Source organism: Siphateles boraxobius, unplaced genomic scaffold, assembly GCF_051911475.1.
Source record: "Siphateles boraxobius isolate OS27281-9 unplaced genomic scaffold, OSU_SipBor_1 73, whole genome shotgun sequence".
Taxonomy (NCBI): domain Eukaryota; kingdom Metazoa; phylum Chordata; class Actinopteri; order Cypriniformes; family Leuciscidae; genus Siphateles; species Siphateles boraxobius.
Genome location: NW_027509201.1, coordinates 171,111 through 190,000, shown reverse-complemented (window position 1 = coordinate 190,000; position 18,890 = coordinate 171,111). Strand labels below are relative to the sequence as shown.

The 18,890-nt window shown below is 42.2% G+C and overlaps 1 protein-coding gene across 6 annotated transcripts in view; it reads left to right on the top strand.

Annotated features, from left to right (window-relative positions):
* Positions 1–7,168, top strand: part of hs3st1l1 (heparan sulfate (glucosamine) 3-O-sulfotransferase 1-like1) — a 78,421-nt gene extending 71,253 nt beyond the window's left edge. For all 6 annotated transcript variants that reach the window (XM_077217412.1, XM_077217411.1, XM_077217410.1 and 3 more), the window contains one exon: positions 5,848–7,168. In XM_077217412.1, the coding sequence (XP_077073527.1) occupies positions 5,992–6,906 (915 nt within the window). In that variant the 5' untranslated portion in view covers positions 5,848–5,991 and the 3' untranslated portion in view covers positions 6,907–7,168. The remainder of the gene's footprint in view (positions 1–5,847) is intronic.
* Positions 7,169–18,890: the final 11,722 nt, after the last annotated feature.

The window sequence follows — 18,890 nt, the reverse complement described above, 5'->3', positions numbered from 1 at the left end:
AAGATAATAAATAGTAAGAAAAATATTTTTTGTACAGAGAATTGTTTTTGTAAACGTGTGTGTGTGTGTGTGTGTGTGTGTGTGTGTGTGTGTGTGTGTGTGTGTGTGTGTGTGTGTGTGTGTGTGTGTGTGTGTGTGTGTGTGTAAAAATTAAAGCTAAAAAAACTGCTATTAAAATATGAAGTCTGCATGTTATAATAATAAATAATATATTTATTAATGAATATCACAATTTTTAATTTTAACTGTAAATCATAAATCCAGAAATAATGTTCATACATCAGACATGCATTTGAATTTTTTAAAATTTTATGAAACCATTAAAACGAAATCCAGAAAGATTAGCACAGAATGTGTGGGAAATAAAACTAAATTAAAAAAAAAAAAAATATATATATATATATATATATATATATATATATATTTTTTTTTTTTTTTTTTTTTTAATTTAGTTTTATTTCCCAAAATCCATGATGTTAAAGTATTTATTTTAGTTAAAATTTTTTTAAATGGGGGATCCAGAAAAATTTAAACTGAAAAAATAAAATAATATTTGGGAAAAAATAAAACTGATTCCACATAGGGCCCTACGTAAAGAACATTTTAATAATCTAAAGAACTTTTTTCCACTATAATGGACCTTCTATGCAATAGAAATATTCCATGGATGTTAAAGGTTCCTCAACCTTTATTTTTAAGAGTGTAAAATGACATGATTAGAATTGTTCTTTCTGCTTCACCTGGTGTTACAGTGAGAGAAGTGTGATGTTTCACCTTGTCTCGTGTGTGTCGTGTGTTATCTCACTCTGACTGCGGCTCACACCCGCTCATCTACACAAATCCTCCTTATCGGCTGTAAAAACTGTTGTGATATAGTGGGAAAAGAGCACCGTAATATCAGGCTTCATTGGATTAATTATTGTTTTATGCTAATCGCTCTCAAATGAGGCTCTGCTAAGCATCACACTCCCTGCTGTTTGCATCTCGTCTTGAGGAAAGACAGAGACTCGGAGACAGAAGCAGCGCTTTGGGTAATTAGTGGCTCTTTGAGTCCCGTGGAGAAACCTGTAGCTCAACACACGTGTGTGTATGCGTGAACCAAAACACATTTATTATCTGAGCTGTAGTCAGAGACTCGTAGTGTGTGCAGACAGAGGAATATATCAAGAGCCCAGAACATATTGCTTCTGTAAATAGATCCAGCTGACAGAAGCAGAGACGCGGCAACTGTGAAAAATGAAGGAATTATGGTGGTGATGGCGCAGTGGATAAGACTCATCGCTCTGGTGTGAGAGACCCGGGTTCGAATCCACTGTGAGACACCAATGTGTCCCTGAGCAAGACACTTAAACCCTATTTGTTCCAGAGGCGTGCGACCTCTGACATATATAGCAATTGTAAGTCGCTTTGGATAAAAGCGTCAGCTAAATGAATAAATGTAAATGTATGTGATGTTAGGACTGTAATGGCATGTTTAGCACCAACATCTGTAAATTAAGTTTAAAGGGCCCCTATTATGATATTTTAAAGTTCCTAATGTTGTTTTGGCGTCTCCTACAACAGGTTCACACGCATCCAAGGTCGAAAACACTTAAATTTTCTCATAATCTCCACTGCAGCATCAGCTCTTCTCTCTCAGTGTCTGAAACGCTTCGTTTGTAGATTCAGTCTCTCTAAGCTCCGCCTCTCTGAGAGCTGCTCTGCTCTGATTGGCCAGATGGCCTAATCTGTTGTGATTGGTCAGAAACCAAACGCTCATTAGCATATCTAAATCTTCCCCAGCACTTGATACACAGTAATGCGAAGAGTAAAAATGTGACCATTTTACCGTTTCAATCTCATCAAAATTTATCTATGATTTTTTTTATACCACTGACATTACATGGTACATAAAGTTTTTTTTATAAACTATTTTTTATATGACTATTACTTGCTTGTGATGTTATTTTACTTATTTGTTTTTGTTAATTCATTTATTCAATTTATTTTATTTTTGTAGGCTATGAGTTTTATTTATATACTAATGACCATAATATGATAGTCAGCAGCATGTGATATTTCAAAAATTTTTAGCTATGGTTTTTATTTATTATACTTCTTACTTATATATACTTCTGACCATTAACAGTCAGCTTGTGATGTTATTTATTTGTATATTTTTTTATATTTTTTATTTTTGGGGTGGGCTATAAATTGTATTTATTATACACTTATGACCATAATATGATAGTTAGCTTGTGATTATTTTTTTTTTATTATTGTTATTTTATATACTTATTTAGCTATGAATTATTTTTATATTCTTCTGACCATTACAGTAAACTCTTGTATTTTGTCTTTGGCCTACTCATTTGGTTCTAAACATATGTATACATAGCTGTAATATTATGTATAAAATGCGTATGTCCATACAATGCAAGTCTCATACTTTTATAGTGTTACATTTATGCATTTGGCAGACGCTCTTATCCAAACTTATATTGCATTGAAAATTTTCATTTTATCAGCTCATGCTTTCCCTGAGAGTGTATTTGCATTGAAAGTAAGTTTTTTCTTTGCATAGGCCACTTGCTTTGGTATCTAATGCACATGTATAGTGTAACTTTGTTGCTCCGCTGCTGAACCGCCAGAAACGCGTGTGACCGGTCTGGTCTCAGTGGTTCCTGTGAGCCTGATTGGTTTAGACAGTAAACTGGTCCCCACCTCTCGCTGTTAGCATCAGGCCTTCAGCTCTGCTACTGTTTCAGACGTCACAGCGCATCACAGACATCAGCTCCTCTCAGCACCTTCACATTACAGGAGAGAGAGAGAGAGAGAGAGAGGGAAGGAGGAAATAAGTTTTCATTGCTGAGCTACTTTTGCACAGGAGGGTGAAAGTCATGAAAACACGTTTAGGACTCGATTGCAACAAACGCCTTCACTTTCATTTTTTCCCCCAATTCTATGTTTTTTTTGCTTTCATTTTTCTGGATACCATTTTTAATGGTTCAATTAAATGTTAGTAATAAAAAAGGATGTCTAATCCATTGACTTCATGAATCTTTAACAATGTAATAATTGATCAAATTTTTAACAATAATAGAGCGCTATGAAATTTTTAATTTCTCCCAATTTTCATGTTTACCATATACATTTTTAGGATTCCATTTTTAATGGTTTGATTACATTTTAAATCACCAAAAAGGATCTCTTTAATCAATGGAATTCATAAAATGTTAACAATTTAATAACTTATTAAAATGTTATCAGTAATAGAGCAATTAAATGCATTTTGTTTTAATTTGTTTTCAAAAATTGTTTTCATTTTCTGGATTCAATTTTATTTATTTATTTAAATGTTAATACTCAAAAAAAGATGTCTAATCAATTTGAATTAAAAAAACTTGAAACATTTTTTTCTGTAATTTATTAAATTTTAATAATAGAAAGAATTATTATTATTATTTTTCCAAATTTCATGTTTTCTCTTTGAACTTTTCATTCCCTTTTTTAATGGTTTGATTAAATTTTAATAATGAAAAAGGATGTCTAGTCGATTTAATTCGTACAACTTTAACAATATAATAACTTATTAATTTTAACTCTCTACGGCTCTATGAAATGTTTAATTTGTTTCCCAAATTCCATGTTTTCTCTTAATTTTTCTGCCTTCTCTTATGAATGTTTTAATTTGAGTTTAATCATTAAAATGATGTCCAACCAAATTCTTAAATCAACATTTTATTAAAAATTGGGCTCTAAGATATACGTTTTATTTTTTCAGAAATTCTGTATTTTTCTGGATTCTTTGTTATGATTTAATGCAAATCTATTATTAAAAATGACATCAAACAAATGCATAAATCTTTGACAATTCAATCTAAAAAAAAAGTATAATATTTGACCAATTCCTTTCATTTTTGGCAAAGAAAGAGGTTTACGTGATATTCCTTAAAAATATATGTTTTAATAATCTGTATCATTATTGTTGTTACTACTTTGAGACATTAGTAATTTCTGTCACAATTTCAAGTTAAACTGTACTTTTATTTTGGGGAAGAGCTTGTCGTGAAGAGCTTTATTAATTTAAATTAAAAAAAATTGAATCCAAAATTGACGGTGACATTATACAGTAAATTGCATTAGTATGACAGGATTCTGTCAGTGTTTTCCACATCGCAGGGCCCTAGAAACCCTTGTTTGTAATAATAATATGTTTTTTTCCTCATTTAAGCGCTGCTGGTCTCATGTGCAAGTAAACCAGCTTGACCAGTGAGCGTCCAAGGACTCAATCAGTGATAGCGGTTTGAAGTGGCAATTCATAAAAAAACATGATTAATACGTGATTAATATCTACTTGACCAAAGTGTAGTTTGGATAATGTGTTCTCAGAGCTGAAATCAAGTGGTGTAATCGTGTCTCTATGAAACAGTGCAGATGTCTGTAATCTGTAATAGAGTTACAAGGTTTAATCAGTTTTGAGAGCGGCGGGTAAATGCCATGGAAGTGACCTTTCCCTGACGGAATATTTTGACTGGAGGCTTGGGTTGTTTGGTCTGTGTAAGAGGGACTGTTAACTGTGTCTCTGTTTGCCACTCTTTGGAATTTGATGAAGCGTAAAGGTCAGAAGATGTTTGTGATTTGGCACATTTGCATGGGATGCTTGAAGATCCTTTTGAACTCAATCAGCGAGTGCTTCAGAGGATTCTCCCCCAGCTTCACTCCTATATTCCTCCTCGTTTCACTGCTTTCCTGTGATCTTGACCTTGGCTTTTCTTTAAGTCCACTGAAGCGATACAAGTGAAAAGAAACACGTATACGTGTCAGTTAGTGCTGTATATTTAGTGCTTGTTCAGTCTCTTATAACCATTAACCGTATGTTTTAAAATGTGACGTGTTAAAAAGGACAGTGGATTGATCTGGCTGATCTTGAGGAAGGACTTGAACTGATTGAATCCTCTGAGGAATGCTGGGTAATCTTGTACCAAGTGTTTTACTGAGTAGGATTGCAATGCATTTTTTATAAACATAGCAACACTTGCACTGCACATATAATCAAATTGCTTTCTGAGTTATAAGGGTTTCTTTTTTTTATAGCAGGCATTTCGACTGGAATTCAGTGATATTGCATATATGCTCAGAGTGTCTATTTGATCTAAGTTGCAAATCAGATAAAAACAATTTAACTGGCTTGAATATACAATCTATTTGGAGGAAATCTGAATAATTCTGGTCATATTTTTTCAGGAGGGACTTTAGATGGTAAATGCCTGTCTTTGTGGATCAGCGTGACATTGAAAAAAGTTATTTAACTGGGAAATTGATGAAAACTATAATGATATCTAAAATAACACTGATTCAGCGCTAAGTAAAGCATTGAATTAGCAAATTGCTTGTCAATTAAACAATTTTAAGACGTTAAAAAAAATCTTTACAAATATAGATTTGAGTGGCCATGATTTGTAAGTAAAAAGAGGAAAACATAAATAGCTAAGTTTTCCATTTAAAGTTGCGAATTTAACTTTTGCATAAAATTGTAATACTGCATAAATCATTTGCGAATGAAGCAGCGTTTCCATCCCATGTGTTCAAGAGAACAAAATTGTCACTTCGTAGGTTTTGAAACACAAAATATAAGTAATAAAAGTGTACGTTTCTTCAACTCTTTTTCCCTCCATCATAAATGTTCCATCATTGGAAAAATGCTGCGATGCCATTGGTCCGCTGGTTACTCCAGTTATCCAATCACAGCCTCTGCTGAGGAAAAGTCACATGTGGTTTTTCAGGGATTTATTCTGTAAATATGTTTCTATCGTAGTCTTATTATGAAGTCACATTAACTTATCTTTTCTTCTTTGTGTTTTCCAGATGCACTTTGGACTGGTGGCCACACCTCGTCCCTGAACGCCCAGCTCGCAGAATCCGCCATCGCTTGACTCGCTATCGTGACTGAACACAAACCGTTGCATCTAAACCCGCCGTTTATCCTTTCAATCTCTTCCAACCCTCTCCATGGCTAATCTTCTGAGTTACGTGTTGTTCCTGGTTCTCCGAACGTATGGCGCTCCTCCTGAGTTCATCCAAGTGACTCCACCCCCGGAAAATCCTGGAAACGAGACTTTCACCCCTTCTTTGATCCCGCCTCCAGGAACCAGTCAACACACTCCTCACAGCATTATCATCGGCGTTCGGAAAGGAGGAACGAGAGCTTTACTGGAAATGCTGGATATTCATCCCGAAGTGGCGGCGGCCGCCACTGAAGTCCACTTCTTCGACTGGGACGAGAACTACGTCAAAGGCTTCGATTGGTATCGCGAACAAATGCCGTATTCGTTCCCTCATCAGATCACAGTGGAAAAGACGCCGGGGTATTTCACGTCTCCGGTTGCTCCCGCGCGGATTCACGCCATGAACTCGTCCATCAGACTCTTGTTGATCCTCAGAGACCCTACGGAGAGAGTCATCTCGGATTACACGCAAGTCTACTTCAACCGGCTGGAGAACCACAAGCCCGTTCAAGCCATCGAGAACATGCTGGTGAAGAACGGCGCGCTGAACACGCGTTACAAAGCGATCCAGCGAAGTCTTTACGACGTGCACATGAGGAACTGGCTCCAGCACTTTCCTCTCGAGCAGATTCACATCGTTGACGGAGACACGCTGATTAACGACCCGCTACCGGAGCTCCAGCGAGTCGAGCGATTCCTCGATCTCCCGCCTCGGATCGTGGCGTCCAACTTCTACTTTAACCAAACCAAAGGCTTCTATTGCATTCGCAGTGATGGACACGAGCGATGTCTTCATGAGTCTAAAGGACGTCCTCATCCTCTGGTTAACAACACTGTTCTCCGTCAACTGCGTTTGTATTTACGCCAACACAATCTGAACTTCTACCAGCTTATAGGACGGAGCTTTAACTGGCAGTAGTGGGAGGAGCTAGATCTCGCATTCCAACCAATCAGAGTGGCTGATTGACAGCTGAATAAACTCCTCCCCCTCAGCCTTCGCTCATGAGAACAATCACGAACAATCTGACGAATATGATATTAAAACAGTGACTGTGAGGGGAAGATCTTTGCTGTCAAGTGTCTCTGTTGTAACGAAGTTACCGAGACGAATCTGGTTATCTTTCTCTCTGTTCGTTTGATATTCTTGTACTTGATGATAATAAATGGTTCTGCTTCTTGAATATCGTGTCCTTTTCTTCAGCTCTGGTTTTTAATACATGCATTGAGAAGGTCAGTACAAGCTCTAATGTCAAACTAAAACTGAACTGATTGAATACAGAAACTCGGGACTCGTCTTTTATCCCCCTGAAAAGGTTTATTTTGTGACAGAGACTGACTAAATGCAAATTACATTACATACTTGCCAATCAATGCACATAATATGTTGATTTAGGTTTAAAATGATTTTATTATGTGAGAAGAAAGAGTGTAAAATTATACGAGACATTTGATGGTAGATTATACAGTTTAGTGTCATGCTAAAATAATTATATGTTGGTAAAATAACATTTTGCATTAATTTGGGGGCTCATTGTGTAAATATATCTATGATTGTATCAATTATTTTAATATCTGGTATGAATAATCACACCACAATGAAAAAATAAAATGATGCTGCAGTCTTGGCGCATAGCATGTTATTTTTGTATTAAATTAATACTATTATAGTTTTTATTAATATTTTTAATTGGCTTTTACCAGCCACTTTGGCTTTAGTTTAATTTTTAGTACCTTTGTTATATGCCTTTCTCACATTTATTCCTTTTAAGTTGTTAAAAATATCTCTAAATGGTTTTAATTTCAATTTTTTTTTTTTCAGTTTTAGTATTATTATTATTATTATTATTATGAGTTAATCATTTTAGTTCTCGATTTAGTTCTTGTTTCCCAATTTCCTTACAATTATCACTTTTTTATGTATATATATATATAAAACTATATAAACTAATATATATATATATATATATATATATATATAGTTTATATCTTGAAATTCTGGCTTTTGTTCTCGCAATTCTCACTTATTTCTTCAAATTAAATATTTCAGTTAGTTGGCAAAGCGCCATTTTAGTTTTCATTCATCTAATATTTATATGTGATACTATTTCAGCTTTATACCAATTAACACAAATGTTTTACTTAATGGTTAACCCCTGCAGTGCAAAATATATTGTGATAGGAATTTTTTTAGCCCAAAAGTAAAAGTTACTGATCACTGATCATGAATTCATCCAGCGTCCTATTAAACACAACTGGCAATTTCAGCAGAACTTTTCATTTTTGCATGCAATAAACACCTGACGGTGGGTGACACACACTCTGGTCAGAATCTGAACCTGAAACTAGATTAGTCCTGACAGCAGCAGTTAAAGTAAAGATTAAGACCATGTGGATTACCAGTGTTGGAGAGATCAGGAAATTGGAGAAAGAAAATAGCATCCGCTCTTTATCTTCTTCATCCATTTCCCCTTCTCCTCTAACCTCCTATCACTGATTTCAATCTCCACTTCCTTCTAACTCATCATTTCCCCCATTTTCCTGATGTTTGAAACCTGCTGTTTAGCATGTGTGTGTGTGTGTGTGTGTGTGTGTGTGTGCAGCAGTTTAGCATGTGTCTGCTTGTGTTAAAGAGTGGTTTGGGTTATGAAAGGTGCTGTGGGTTGAGCATAACTCACTAATGACTCGTGACACGGACAAATCCTCTGAGGTCTCCACGTCACATCCAACATCTCATCTGAACACTGCTGACCTCATTGATATTTCTACACGCAGATATTCATGAATAATTGTGATTGTGAAGTGAATGTTAAGAACTTCATATTCATATGCAGGGAGACGAAGCACTGAATCCCATCAATTCTGAGCTTTAATATGTTCTCTTGAGCTTTAAAGGCTTTGAAGGGTCATCTTGAATGTAATTTCACATGCTTTTCTCATGTTTAGTAGGTTTTGGTTCTTAAAAATATTTTTAAATGGTTTTACATTTTTTTTTATTTAGTTTCACTTCAGTTCTTAATTTTGCTGCGTTCAAGTCATGGTCGCTCTTAAGTGTATGCAAGGTTGTTTCTGCCATGGAATGAAAAAAAAAGAAAAGATAATTGCAATTCTGACTTTTTTCTTGCAATTGCGATTTTTTATCTTGCAACTTTGACTTTTCTCACAATTCAAACTTTTTTCTTGCAACTCAAACTTTTTTTCTTGCAATTCTAATTTTTTTTCTCGTAATTGCGAGTTTATATTTCAATTATGAGTTTTTACTCACAATTATGACTTTTTACTTGCAATTATGATTTTTTTTCTCACAATTGCGAGTTTATTTCTCGTATTTCAAACTATTCTCTTGCAATTGTGACTTTTTACTCGCAATTATGACTTTTCTCTCGCAACTGTGAATTTATATCAAACAATTATGACCTTTCTCGTAATTCAAACTTTTTATATAATTGAGAGTTTGTCATAATTTTGACTTTATAACATGCAATTGCAACTTTATATGATGCAATTATAGCTTTATAACTTGCAATTGCTAGTTTAGTTTTTTCAACTGCTTACACCCATTTTTAAATCTTTGCCTCTTTTTTTTCAAAACTTTACACACAAATCCTAGAATTGCAAACCTTAAAATGCAAAATGCCTTAGATAACTTGCAAAAAAAAGAAGCATTGCATTCAAAATATCACGCTCACATCTCAAAAGCAAACATTTGTCTTAAGTTCCAAACACCTTTGCCATAATATTATATTTTGGGATATATCATATACACAGTTATTCTAAACCTAAAGCTCTTCTTTCATGAGCTCCTGTGTACATTTCTGAACAAGATTGAAAGTAATTGGCAGAGAGATGTTGAAAAATTCACGGTAAACACGAAAGCAAGATTGAAACCAAACTATTTTTTACTGTGAGCATTTGTGGTTGTGAATACAGTAACACACACTCCGAGAAACATATAACTCGACCTTTGACCTGTTTATAGGCCTATTCTAAAGCCATGATTGGTTGGTGTAGCAATGAGTGTTTGCGTGTGTGTGTGTGTGTGTGTGTGTGTGTGTGTGTGTGTGTGTGTGTGTGTGTGTGTGTGTGTGTGTGTGTGTGTGTGTGTGAGTGAGTGAGTGAGTGAGTGAGTGTGTGTGTGTGTGTGTGTGTGTGTGTGTGTGTGTGTGTGTGTGTGTGTGTGTGTGTGTGTGTGTGTGTGTGTGTGTGTGTGTGTGTGTGTGTGTGTGTGTGTGTGTGTGTGTGTGTGTGTGTGTGTGTGTGTGTGTGTGAGTGAGTGTGTGTGAGGCTCTGATGAATTACTGTGGTGTTTTGATAGGTTGTGTTTGAAAAAGGAAATCAAGAGACTTCCTGTTAGATTTTTGTGTGTTACATAGAGAATTGTGTGTTATGGTTTGCAAAAAGTATTTTATGAAATCGAAGGCCGAGATTTAATGTATGGTTTTTCATATTTGATGTGTGCTTCTGGTATTTGAGTGTCAGGTTTCAGAAATGGTGTGACAAGCAGTTGAAAAAAAATGTATTTCTCACAAATCTGAAATAAAATAAAAAGTTGTGAGATAAGTCGCAATTAACCTTTTTTAATTGAGTGGCGTAAACAAACATGCATATCTGTGTTCTGTTTACAACATTATCAAGGCCGAACTGAATCTGCACAAGCTACAAGTAGAAGCTCTCAGAACTTTCCCAGTTACACACAGTTATTCAGTTACGCACAATTATTCACAGTTAATCCCAGTTACACACAGTTATTCACAGTTACACAGTTAATCCCAGTTACACACAGTTATTCACAGTTACACAGTTATTCACAGTTAATCCCAGTTACACACAGTTATTCACAGTTACACACAGTTATTCACAGTTAATCCCAGTTACACACAGTTATTCACAGTTACACACAGTTATTCACAGTTAATCCCAGTTACACACAGTTATTCACAGTTATTCACAGTTAATCCCAGTTACAAACAGTTATTCACAGTTAATCCCAGTTACATAGTTATTCACAGTTAAACCCAGTTACACACAGTTATTCACAGTTACACAGTTATTCACAGTTAATCCCAGTTACACACAGTTATTCACAGTTAATCCCAGTTACACAGTTATTCACAGTTATTCACAGTTAGTCACAGTTAATCCCAGTTACACACAGTTATTCACAGTTACACACAGTTATTCACAGTTAATCCCAGTTACACAGTTATTCACAGTTAGTCACAGTTAATCCCAGTTACACAGTTATTCACAGTTACACACAGTTATTCACAGTTATTCACAGTTATTCACAGTTAATCCCAGTTACACACAGTTAGTCACAGTTAATCCCAGTTACACAGTTATTCACAGTTACACACAGTTATACACAGCTATTCACAGTTACACACAGTACCCCTTCAGGGACTACCGCTGCGTGAAATCGCAGTGGGAACGCCCTCAGCGTGACGCGTCTGAAGCATGAATGAAATCAGTCAATGGAGAGAATGAGAGTACGGCGAGTGACGTCATCGACCAGGAAGCTATAAATATCCCCTGAGTACACAATACGCCAGCTTTAGTTACTTCAGCAGCTCTGTGTGTGTCTGAATCTGTCGATTGTGTTTGTCTGTTTTGTCAGGAGTTTCCACTATATATATTTTATATAAAAAATAAAAGAAAATAACAGTATCGAGTGGCCAGCTGATAGACAGGTTTCTAGAATTAAAAGCAATCTAGATGATAGATTTCTGTCTGCACGACCTCAACCTTCTAGCCGGTGCTTACCGTTCTTCCCAGATCTTCATGCTGAGGTTTCAAAGACCTGGGTTAGACCGGTTTCAAGCAGAATTTACACAAATCAGTCCAATGCTTATGGTAACATTGTTGGTGCTAAATCTGCTGGTTATGTGACGATACTGTAGTCGGAGGAGACGCTCGCGAGCTATCTCTCTCCTGCTTCATCGTCTTCACTTAAAGCACCGGCTCTTCCACCAAAAAATAAATAAATAAATAAATAAATATATATACCTCTATGCTGGTGGGGAAGGCTTACTCGGTGGCTCGGCAGGCGGCTGCATGTTTGCATACGATGACTTTTATGCAGGCTTTTCAGGCCGACCTGCTCAAAGGAAATCTGAGGGGGGTCCCCGCCGAGAGAGACTTGCGTTCACCTCCCTTAAGGGTGCCCTGTCTCTCCCGGCGCCCTCAGGGGCCCGTCCTACTAACCCTGCCGAAACAGGGCGTAGAAGGGTCTGGCGAGTGCTTTCCCGAGGGACGCTCGCCGCCTCTAAGGAGGGTTCTAGTGTGTTCAGACCAGTCGTTCCCTGCCGGTGCGCCGTTACAGGGCACTGTGTCTGTCACGCAGAATGTTCAACCAGAGCAAAGTCTTTCGTCGAGTTCGTCTTCCAAAAGAGCACAGCAGAAGCGGAGTGTCACGTCTCGTGCCCCCCTGCAGAGATACTGGAGGGACGAGGCGGGGCGCTCTCCGGCGCGGCCTTCTCGGGGCAGGACTGATCTGAGGACAGTCATTGTCGCCAGAAAGGCCGCGTCGAAAAAGTCCTGACGGGCTGAACGTCAGGACTCTGAGGGTGGTCCCCATCGGGAAAAACTTGAGTTCACCGAACAAAAACACGGTGCCCTGTCTTTCTCGATGCCCTCAGGGGTCTGTTCTACTAACCCTGCCTATACAGGGTGTAGAGAGACTCGGCGAGCGATTTCCCGAGGGACGCTCGCCCCCTCCAAGGAGGGTTGTGGAGTGCTCAGACCAGCTGTTTCCTGTCAGTATGTTACAGGGCGCTGTGTCTGTCACTCGGGATGTTCATCCGGAGGCCAGCCTCGAGAGGCTGGTTCCCTTAGTAGAGTTCCTGGCGGAATGGGTCCCCCACCCAGCAGGGAGTTAGGATACTACTTCATCGAAAAAAAAAAATCCTGACGTGCTGAACGTCAGGGTTCTGAGGGTGGTCCCTATCGTGAAAGACCTGAGTTCACTGCACAAGAACATGGTGCCCTGTCTTTTCCGATGCCCTCAGGGGTCTCCTCTACTAACCCTGCCTTCACAGGGCGTAGAGAGACTCGGCGAGCGATTTCACGAGGGACGCTCGCCCCCTCCGAGGAGGGTTGTGGAGTGCCCAGACCAGCTGTTCCCTGCCAGTACGTTACATGGCGCTGTGTCTGTCACTGGGGATGTTCAAATCAGATCCGAGGACTGGTTTGTCATGATAGATCTAAAGGACGTTTACTTCCATGTATCTATCCTCCCTCAACACAGGAAGTTCCTGAGGTTCGCTTTCGGGGGCGAAGCGTACCAATATCGGGTTCTTCCGTTCGGCCTAGCACTGTCACCCCGAACATTCACGAAGTGTACGGATGCTGCTATAGCCCCGCTGAGGTTACAGGGCATCCGCTTTCTGTACTATATAGACGATTGCTTGATTCTAGCTCAATCGGAACAACAGGCGGTTCGGCACCGAGATGTCGTTCTTGCTCATATCAAGTGACTGGGGCTGAGGCTCAACGCCAAAAAGAGTGTTCTTTCTCCATTACAGAGAACCACTTTTCTAGGTGTAGTGTGGGATTCAACAACGATGCAGGCACGATTGTCACCTGCTCGTATTGCTTTGATTCTCGCTGCAGTAGATCAGGTCAAGCTAGGCCAGTCATCCACTGTAAAACAGTTCCAGAGACTGCTAGGTCTCATGGCAGCTGCGTCCAACGTGATACCTCTTGGCCTCTTGCACATGAGACTGTTACAGTGGTGGCTCAGGACCAAGGGATTCTCCCCGAGGGGAAATCCGCTTCGCATGATCGTGAGTTTGCGACGGTGTCATCACGCCCTGATCATGTGGAAAGATCCTTGGTTTCTGTCCCAAGGCCCTGTGTTAGGAGCTCCTTGTCGTCGCGTTATGCTAATGACAGATGCCTCTCTCACGGGTTGGGGGGCGATCATGGATGGTCGCCCGGCTCAGGGTCTGTGGGAGGACCATCATCGTCTTTGGCACTTAAACTGCCTAGAGATGTTGGCGGTGTTTCAGGCTCTGAAACACTTCCTCCCAGACCTAAGGGGCCACCATGTTCTTGTCCAGACAGACAACACATCGGTGGTTTCTTAAATCAACCATCAGGGGGGTTGCGTTCTCGCCCGCTTTACAAACTGGCACGTCAGATCCTTCTATGGTCCCAGGGGAAAATTCTTTCTCTGAGAGCTTTTATCTCCCGGGGTATTTAAATCAGGGGGCAGACATCCTGTCAAGACAGGGGCCGAGGCCCGGGGAATGGAGTCTTCACCCCGAGGTGGTGGAACTCCTATGGAAACATTTCGGTCTTGCCGAGGTAGACCTATTTGCTTCTCGAGAAACATCACACTGCCCGCTGTGGTTCTCTCTCAGCCATCCAGCCCCGCTGGGGTTGATTGCGATGGTACATCCGTGGCCGAGGTCACGCTTGTACGCTTTTCCCCCGATCGCTCTGCTCCCAGGAGTTCTGGAGAGGGTTCGCCGGGACGGGCTCAGTCTCCTGCTAATAGCCCCGTTCTGGTCGGCCTGGGTATGGTTTGCGGACCTAGTGTCTCTCCTCAACGGCTCTCCCCTAGAGATACCGATCAGGAGAGATCTGCTCTCTCAGGCGAGTGGGTCGATCCTTCACCCCCGTCTAGAGCTATGGAGGCTGTGGGCTTGGCCTCTGAGGGGGCCCAGCTCATAGATTCTGGTCTCTCGGCTGAGGTCGTTGAGACCATCCTCCGATCCAGAGCTCCCTCCACGAGGAAGTTATATGCCGCGAGGTGGAAACTTTTCACCTCTTGGTGTGGAGAGCGCCAGCAGGACCCAGTTAACTGCCCGGTTGGTACAGTCCTGGATTTCCTGCCGGATCGTCTCTCCACAGGGTTATCCCACTCCACACTGAAGGTGTTTGTGGCGGCCTTAGCTGCTTACCACACCCCTTCAAGTGGAGGTTCCCTCGGGAAACACCCACTTATGTCTCGCTTCCTTCGTGTCACTTTGAGGCTGAGGCCTGCAGTTCGCACGAGGGTACCAGCTTGGGATCTGGCCATCATCTTAGAAGGTCTCTCCCTTGCTCCTTTCGAGCCCATCGAGGAAGTTTCGGGAAAGTTTCTTACTCTAAAGACTATCCTTCTTCTCGCTATCTCATCTCTAAAAAGAATTGGAGATACTCAACCACTTTCGGTGGCTCCCTCGTGCCTGGAATTTGCTCCTGGTTGGTTAAGGCCTTTCTCTTTCCGAGACCAGGTTATGTTCCTAAGGTTCCAACTGTTTCAGTTAGACCTACAGTTCTGCAGGTTTTCTGTCCTCCGCCTTTTCTGACGTCAGACCAGGAGAAAATTAATTTGCTGTGCCCAGTTTGGGTTTTGATGCTTACGTCCACAGAGCTGCCCTGTGGAGGAGATCGGAACAACTGTTCGTCTGTTTGGGTCACCTAAGAAAGGGTGTCCTGCATCTAGAAAAAGGATGAGCAAGTGGGTGGTCGAGGCCATCCCACTTGCTTATGGTTCGGCCCATCAGCCTTCACCTTTGGCTGTAAGGGCTCATTCCACCCGGAGTATGGCTGCTTCTACAGCTCTTCTTTCAGGAGCTTCTCTTCAGGACGTTTGTGATGCGGCAGGCTGGTCCTCACCGCACACTTTCGTTAGATTTTATTCCCTCGATTAGCTCCACTCCCGGGGCTCAGGTTCTCTCGTCGGTTTGTGTCTCCTAATGACACACGACGGGGATTTGGTCGTATGGGGATGTGGGTATTGCGTTCCCACTGCGATTTCACGCAGCGGTAGTCCCTGAAGGGGAATGTCCCGGGTTACGTATGTAACCCTAGTTCCCCGAAGGGACGGACGCTGCGTGTCCTGCCATACTCTCGGCATCCCCTTGGGTCGCTGCTTCAGTAACTTTTAAGCTGGCGTATTGTGTACTCAGGGGATATTTATAGATTCCTGGTCGATGACGTCACTCGCCGTACGCTCATTCTCTCCATTGACTGATTTCATTCATGCTTCAGACGCGTCACGCTGAGGGCGTTCCCACTGCGATTTCACGCAGCGGTAGTCCCTTCGGGGAACTAGGGTTACATACGTAACCCGGGACGTTATTCACAGTTAATCCCAGTTACACACAGTTATTCACAATTATTCACAGTTATTCACAGTGACACACAGTTATTCACAGTTAATCCCAGTTACACACAATTATTCATAGTTACACACAGTTATTCACAGTTACACACAGTTATTCACAGTTAATTCCAGTTACACACAATTATTCACAGTTAATCCCAGTTACACACAGTTAATCCCAGTTGCACAGTTATTCACAGATATTCACAGATATTCACAGTTAGTCACAGTTAATCCCAGTTACACACAGTTATTCACAGTTACACACAGTTATTCACAGTTATTCACAGTTAGTCACAGTTAATCCCAGTTACACACAGTTATTCAGTTACACACAGTTATTCACAGTTAGTCACAGTTAGTCACAGTTAATCCCAGTTACACACAGTTATTCACAGTTACACACAGTTCCCTTTCGAAGGGAACTCAACAATACGTCATCGACGTTATGGGGAATGCCTCAGGCGTGACAGGTGTCTGAAATCAAATATCAACTCACAGCAATCATGTTGACCAGCGACAGCCCGCGCATCATCAGCTCGAATGATGATCGCGTCAATCTGGATGCATAAAAAGGGCGCCTTGAAACCGTGACACCATCCTTTCGTCTTCAGGGACTGTTTGTCTGTTTGATAAATCAACGTTCAAGATGAAGTGTACAGAGAAGTGGCGTAATACCTTCCGCAAGTTTGCTGACCCGTGTCCTAGATATTTGACACCGGAAGATTCACACGATCTGTGCGTGTTCTGCCTGGGGGAAGAGCATGCGCGGGAATCTCTCGAGGGAGCTTTCTGCGCGAACTGTGAGTGGTTTACGATCAAAACTCTCCGCTCTCGTCTGTCCCACTTCTCGAGGGAAGTGGGCACGGCATCTGAACCCCGCAGTTCCGGTCCCGCTCGGGCTGAGGCTCAGCGGTAGTTGAGCTCGTGGGGTTCTCAGATGGAGCTGGCAGATCATCTGGAGAGGGGTATTAAGATCTCGGATGATCTACCAGCTGATGAGGGTGAGTCACAGGTCGATGTTGAGGAGGTTCTTTCTCTCTCTGATGGATCTGTAAATGGTTCTCTTCGGGCCGGGCAGGAGGTGGGTGTTGATGATGTCAGTTTGGTTGAGACCGAACCATCTCAGCCCTCCTGCCCAATGTACGCTGAGCTGGTGGATGTTATGGGGCGCGCCACGGATAGATTGCAGCTGCAGTGGAGGCGCGTCCGGGAGGAACCCGCTCGTGGTATGTTGGATGACCGGTTCCTCCCCACCCGTAAGCCACCAGCTCGGTTGAGCCTTCCATCTCTTCCTGATCTCCACTGTGAGATCGAGAAGGCATGGAAGAACCTGTTCTCCGCACGTCTCTATCTACATTAGCGGGCTAGTTTCGCTGCTGTGGAGGGAGCAGCAGAGCACGGGTATGTGTCGATGCCGCCAGTGGACGAGTGCTAACTATCTCGCCTCAGGTTGGTCGTCTACACTAGAAGCTCCGACCCTGCCATCCAAGCCGCTCAAGACAACTTCACGCTTGAATGGCAGAGCGTACACGGCAGCAGGTCAGGCGGGTGCGGTTCTGCACACCCTCGCGGTCCTTCAGGCCTACCAAGCCGACCTGCTGCGGGACCACGGATTTGACTCTCCGGGCCACCAAGCAGTCTGCGGTTTCCATTGGTCGTGTGATGGCTGCTATGGTGGCCACGGAGATGCATCTGTGGCTCAACCACGCTGACATCGGGGAGAAAGAAAAAACTTTTCTCCTCGATTTGCCGGTTTCGCCTCCCGAGCTTTTCAGGACCTTCTGTCGAGACGGTGGTCGATAAGTTCAGGGAGGCGATGGCGCGCTCCGCGGCGTTTAAGAGCTGCATACCGCGGAGGTCCCCGGCTCAGCCCAGGCAGGCGGGAGGGCCTGTGAAGGCCAGTGTCGCTTCCCATGCACCCCCTCCTCCTAGCAGGGGGAGTAGGGCGCGCAGGAGGCGTAACTCCCGCGGGAGGCAGGATCTCAGGGACGTTAGACATCACCTCCCTCTATCTTGTCTCCTAACCACCATCACTCCCAGGCTCCTCCTACATTGGGCCTGGGGCGGGGCCCATGATGAGTTCAAGAATTCTCTGATGGCCCGCTTCAGCTTGGTTGATAGGAGCGCCTTCCCTTCCCTTCCTACTGTGCTCGCCAGGTTACAGGCCTCACCCGGCCTTCCTGGTTATGAGCTCCCACATGCTGTGGTCGCCAGGTCTCGTGTACTTTCTAAAATCCATTTCATGGTAAGGGTCATGCGCTGTATGCTTCGGTCCCTTCCTATGTGGCCCAGACCCAGGTCTTTCATCATGGGTCCCACTCTAGATGCGGCCTGTTGTCAAAGTTTGCTACGACAGACGCCTTTTTCTGATCCAGGCCTTCCTGGATTCGGAATTACTAACTACACGCACTTTTGTTTCATGTACTTTCTAAAATCCATATTTATGGCCTTTCTGAAAGTAGCCCCCACATGGCCTTCCTGGTATGAGCTCCTTCCTACTGTGGTTGTCAGGTTACAGGCCTCGCCGGCCTTCCTGGTTTTGAGCTCCCACATTCAGTGGTCACCAGGCTTCAGGCCCCTAGGCCTTCCTGGTTATGAGTTGTCACATGTCAGGTTTCAGGCCTCACCAGGCCTTCCTGAATGTGAACTCCACTCACTGTGGTCGCTAGGGTGTGGTTGTGAGCTTTCACATGTCAGGTTTCAGGCCTCACCAGGCCTTGCTGAATGTGAACTCCCACTCACTGTGGTAGCTAGGGTGTGGTTGTGAGCTTTCACATGTCAGGTTGCAGGCCTCATCAGGCCTTCCT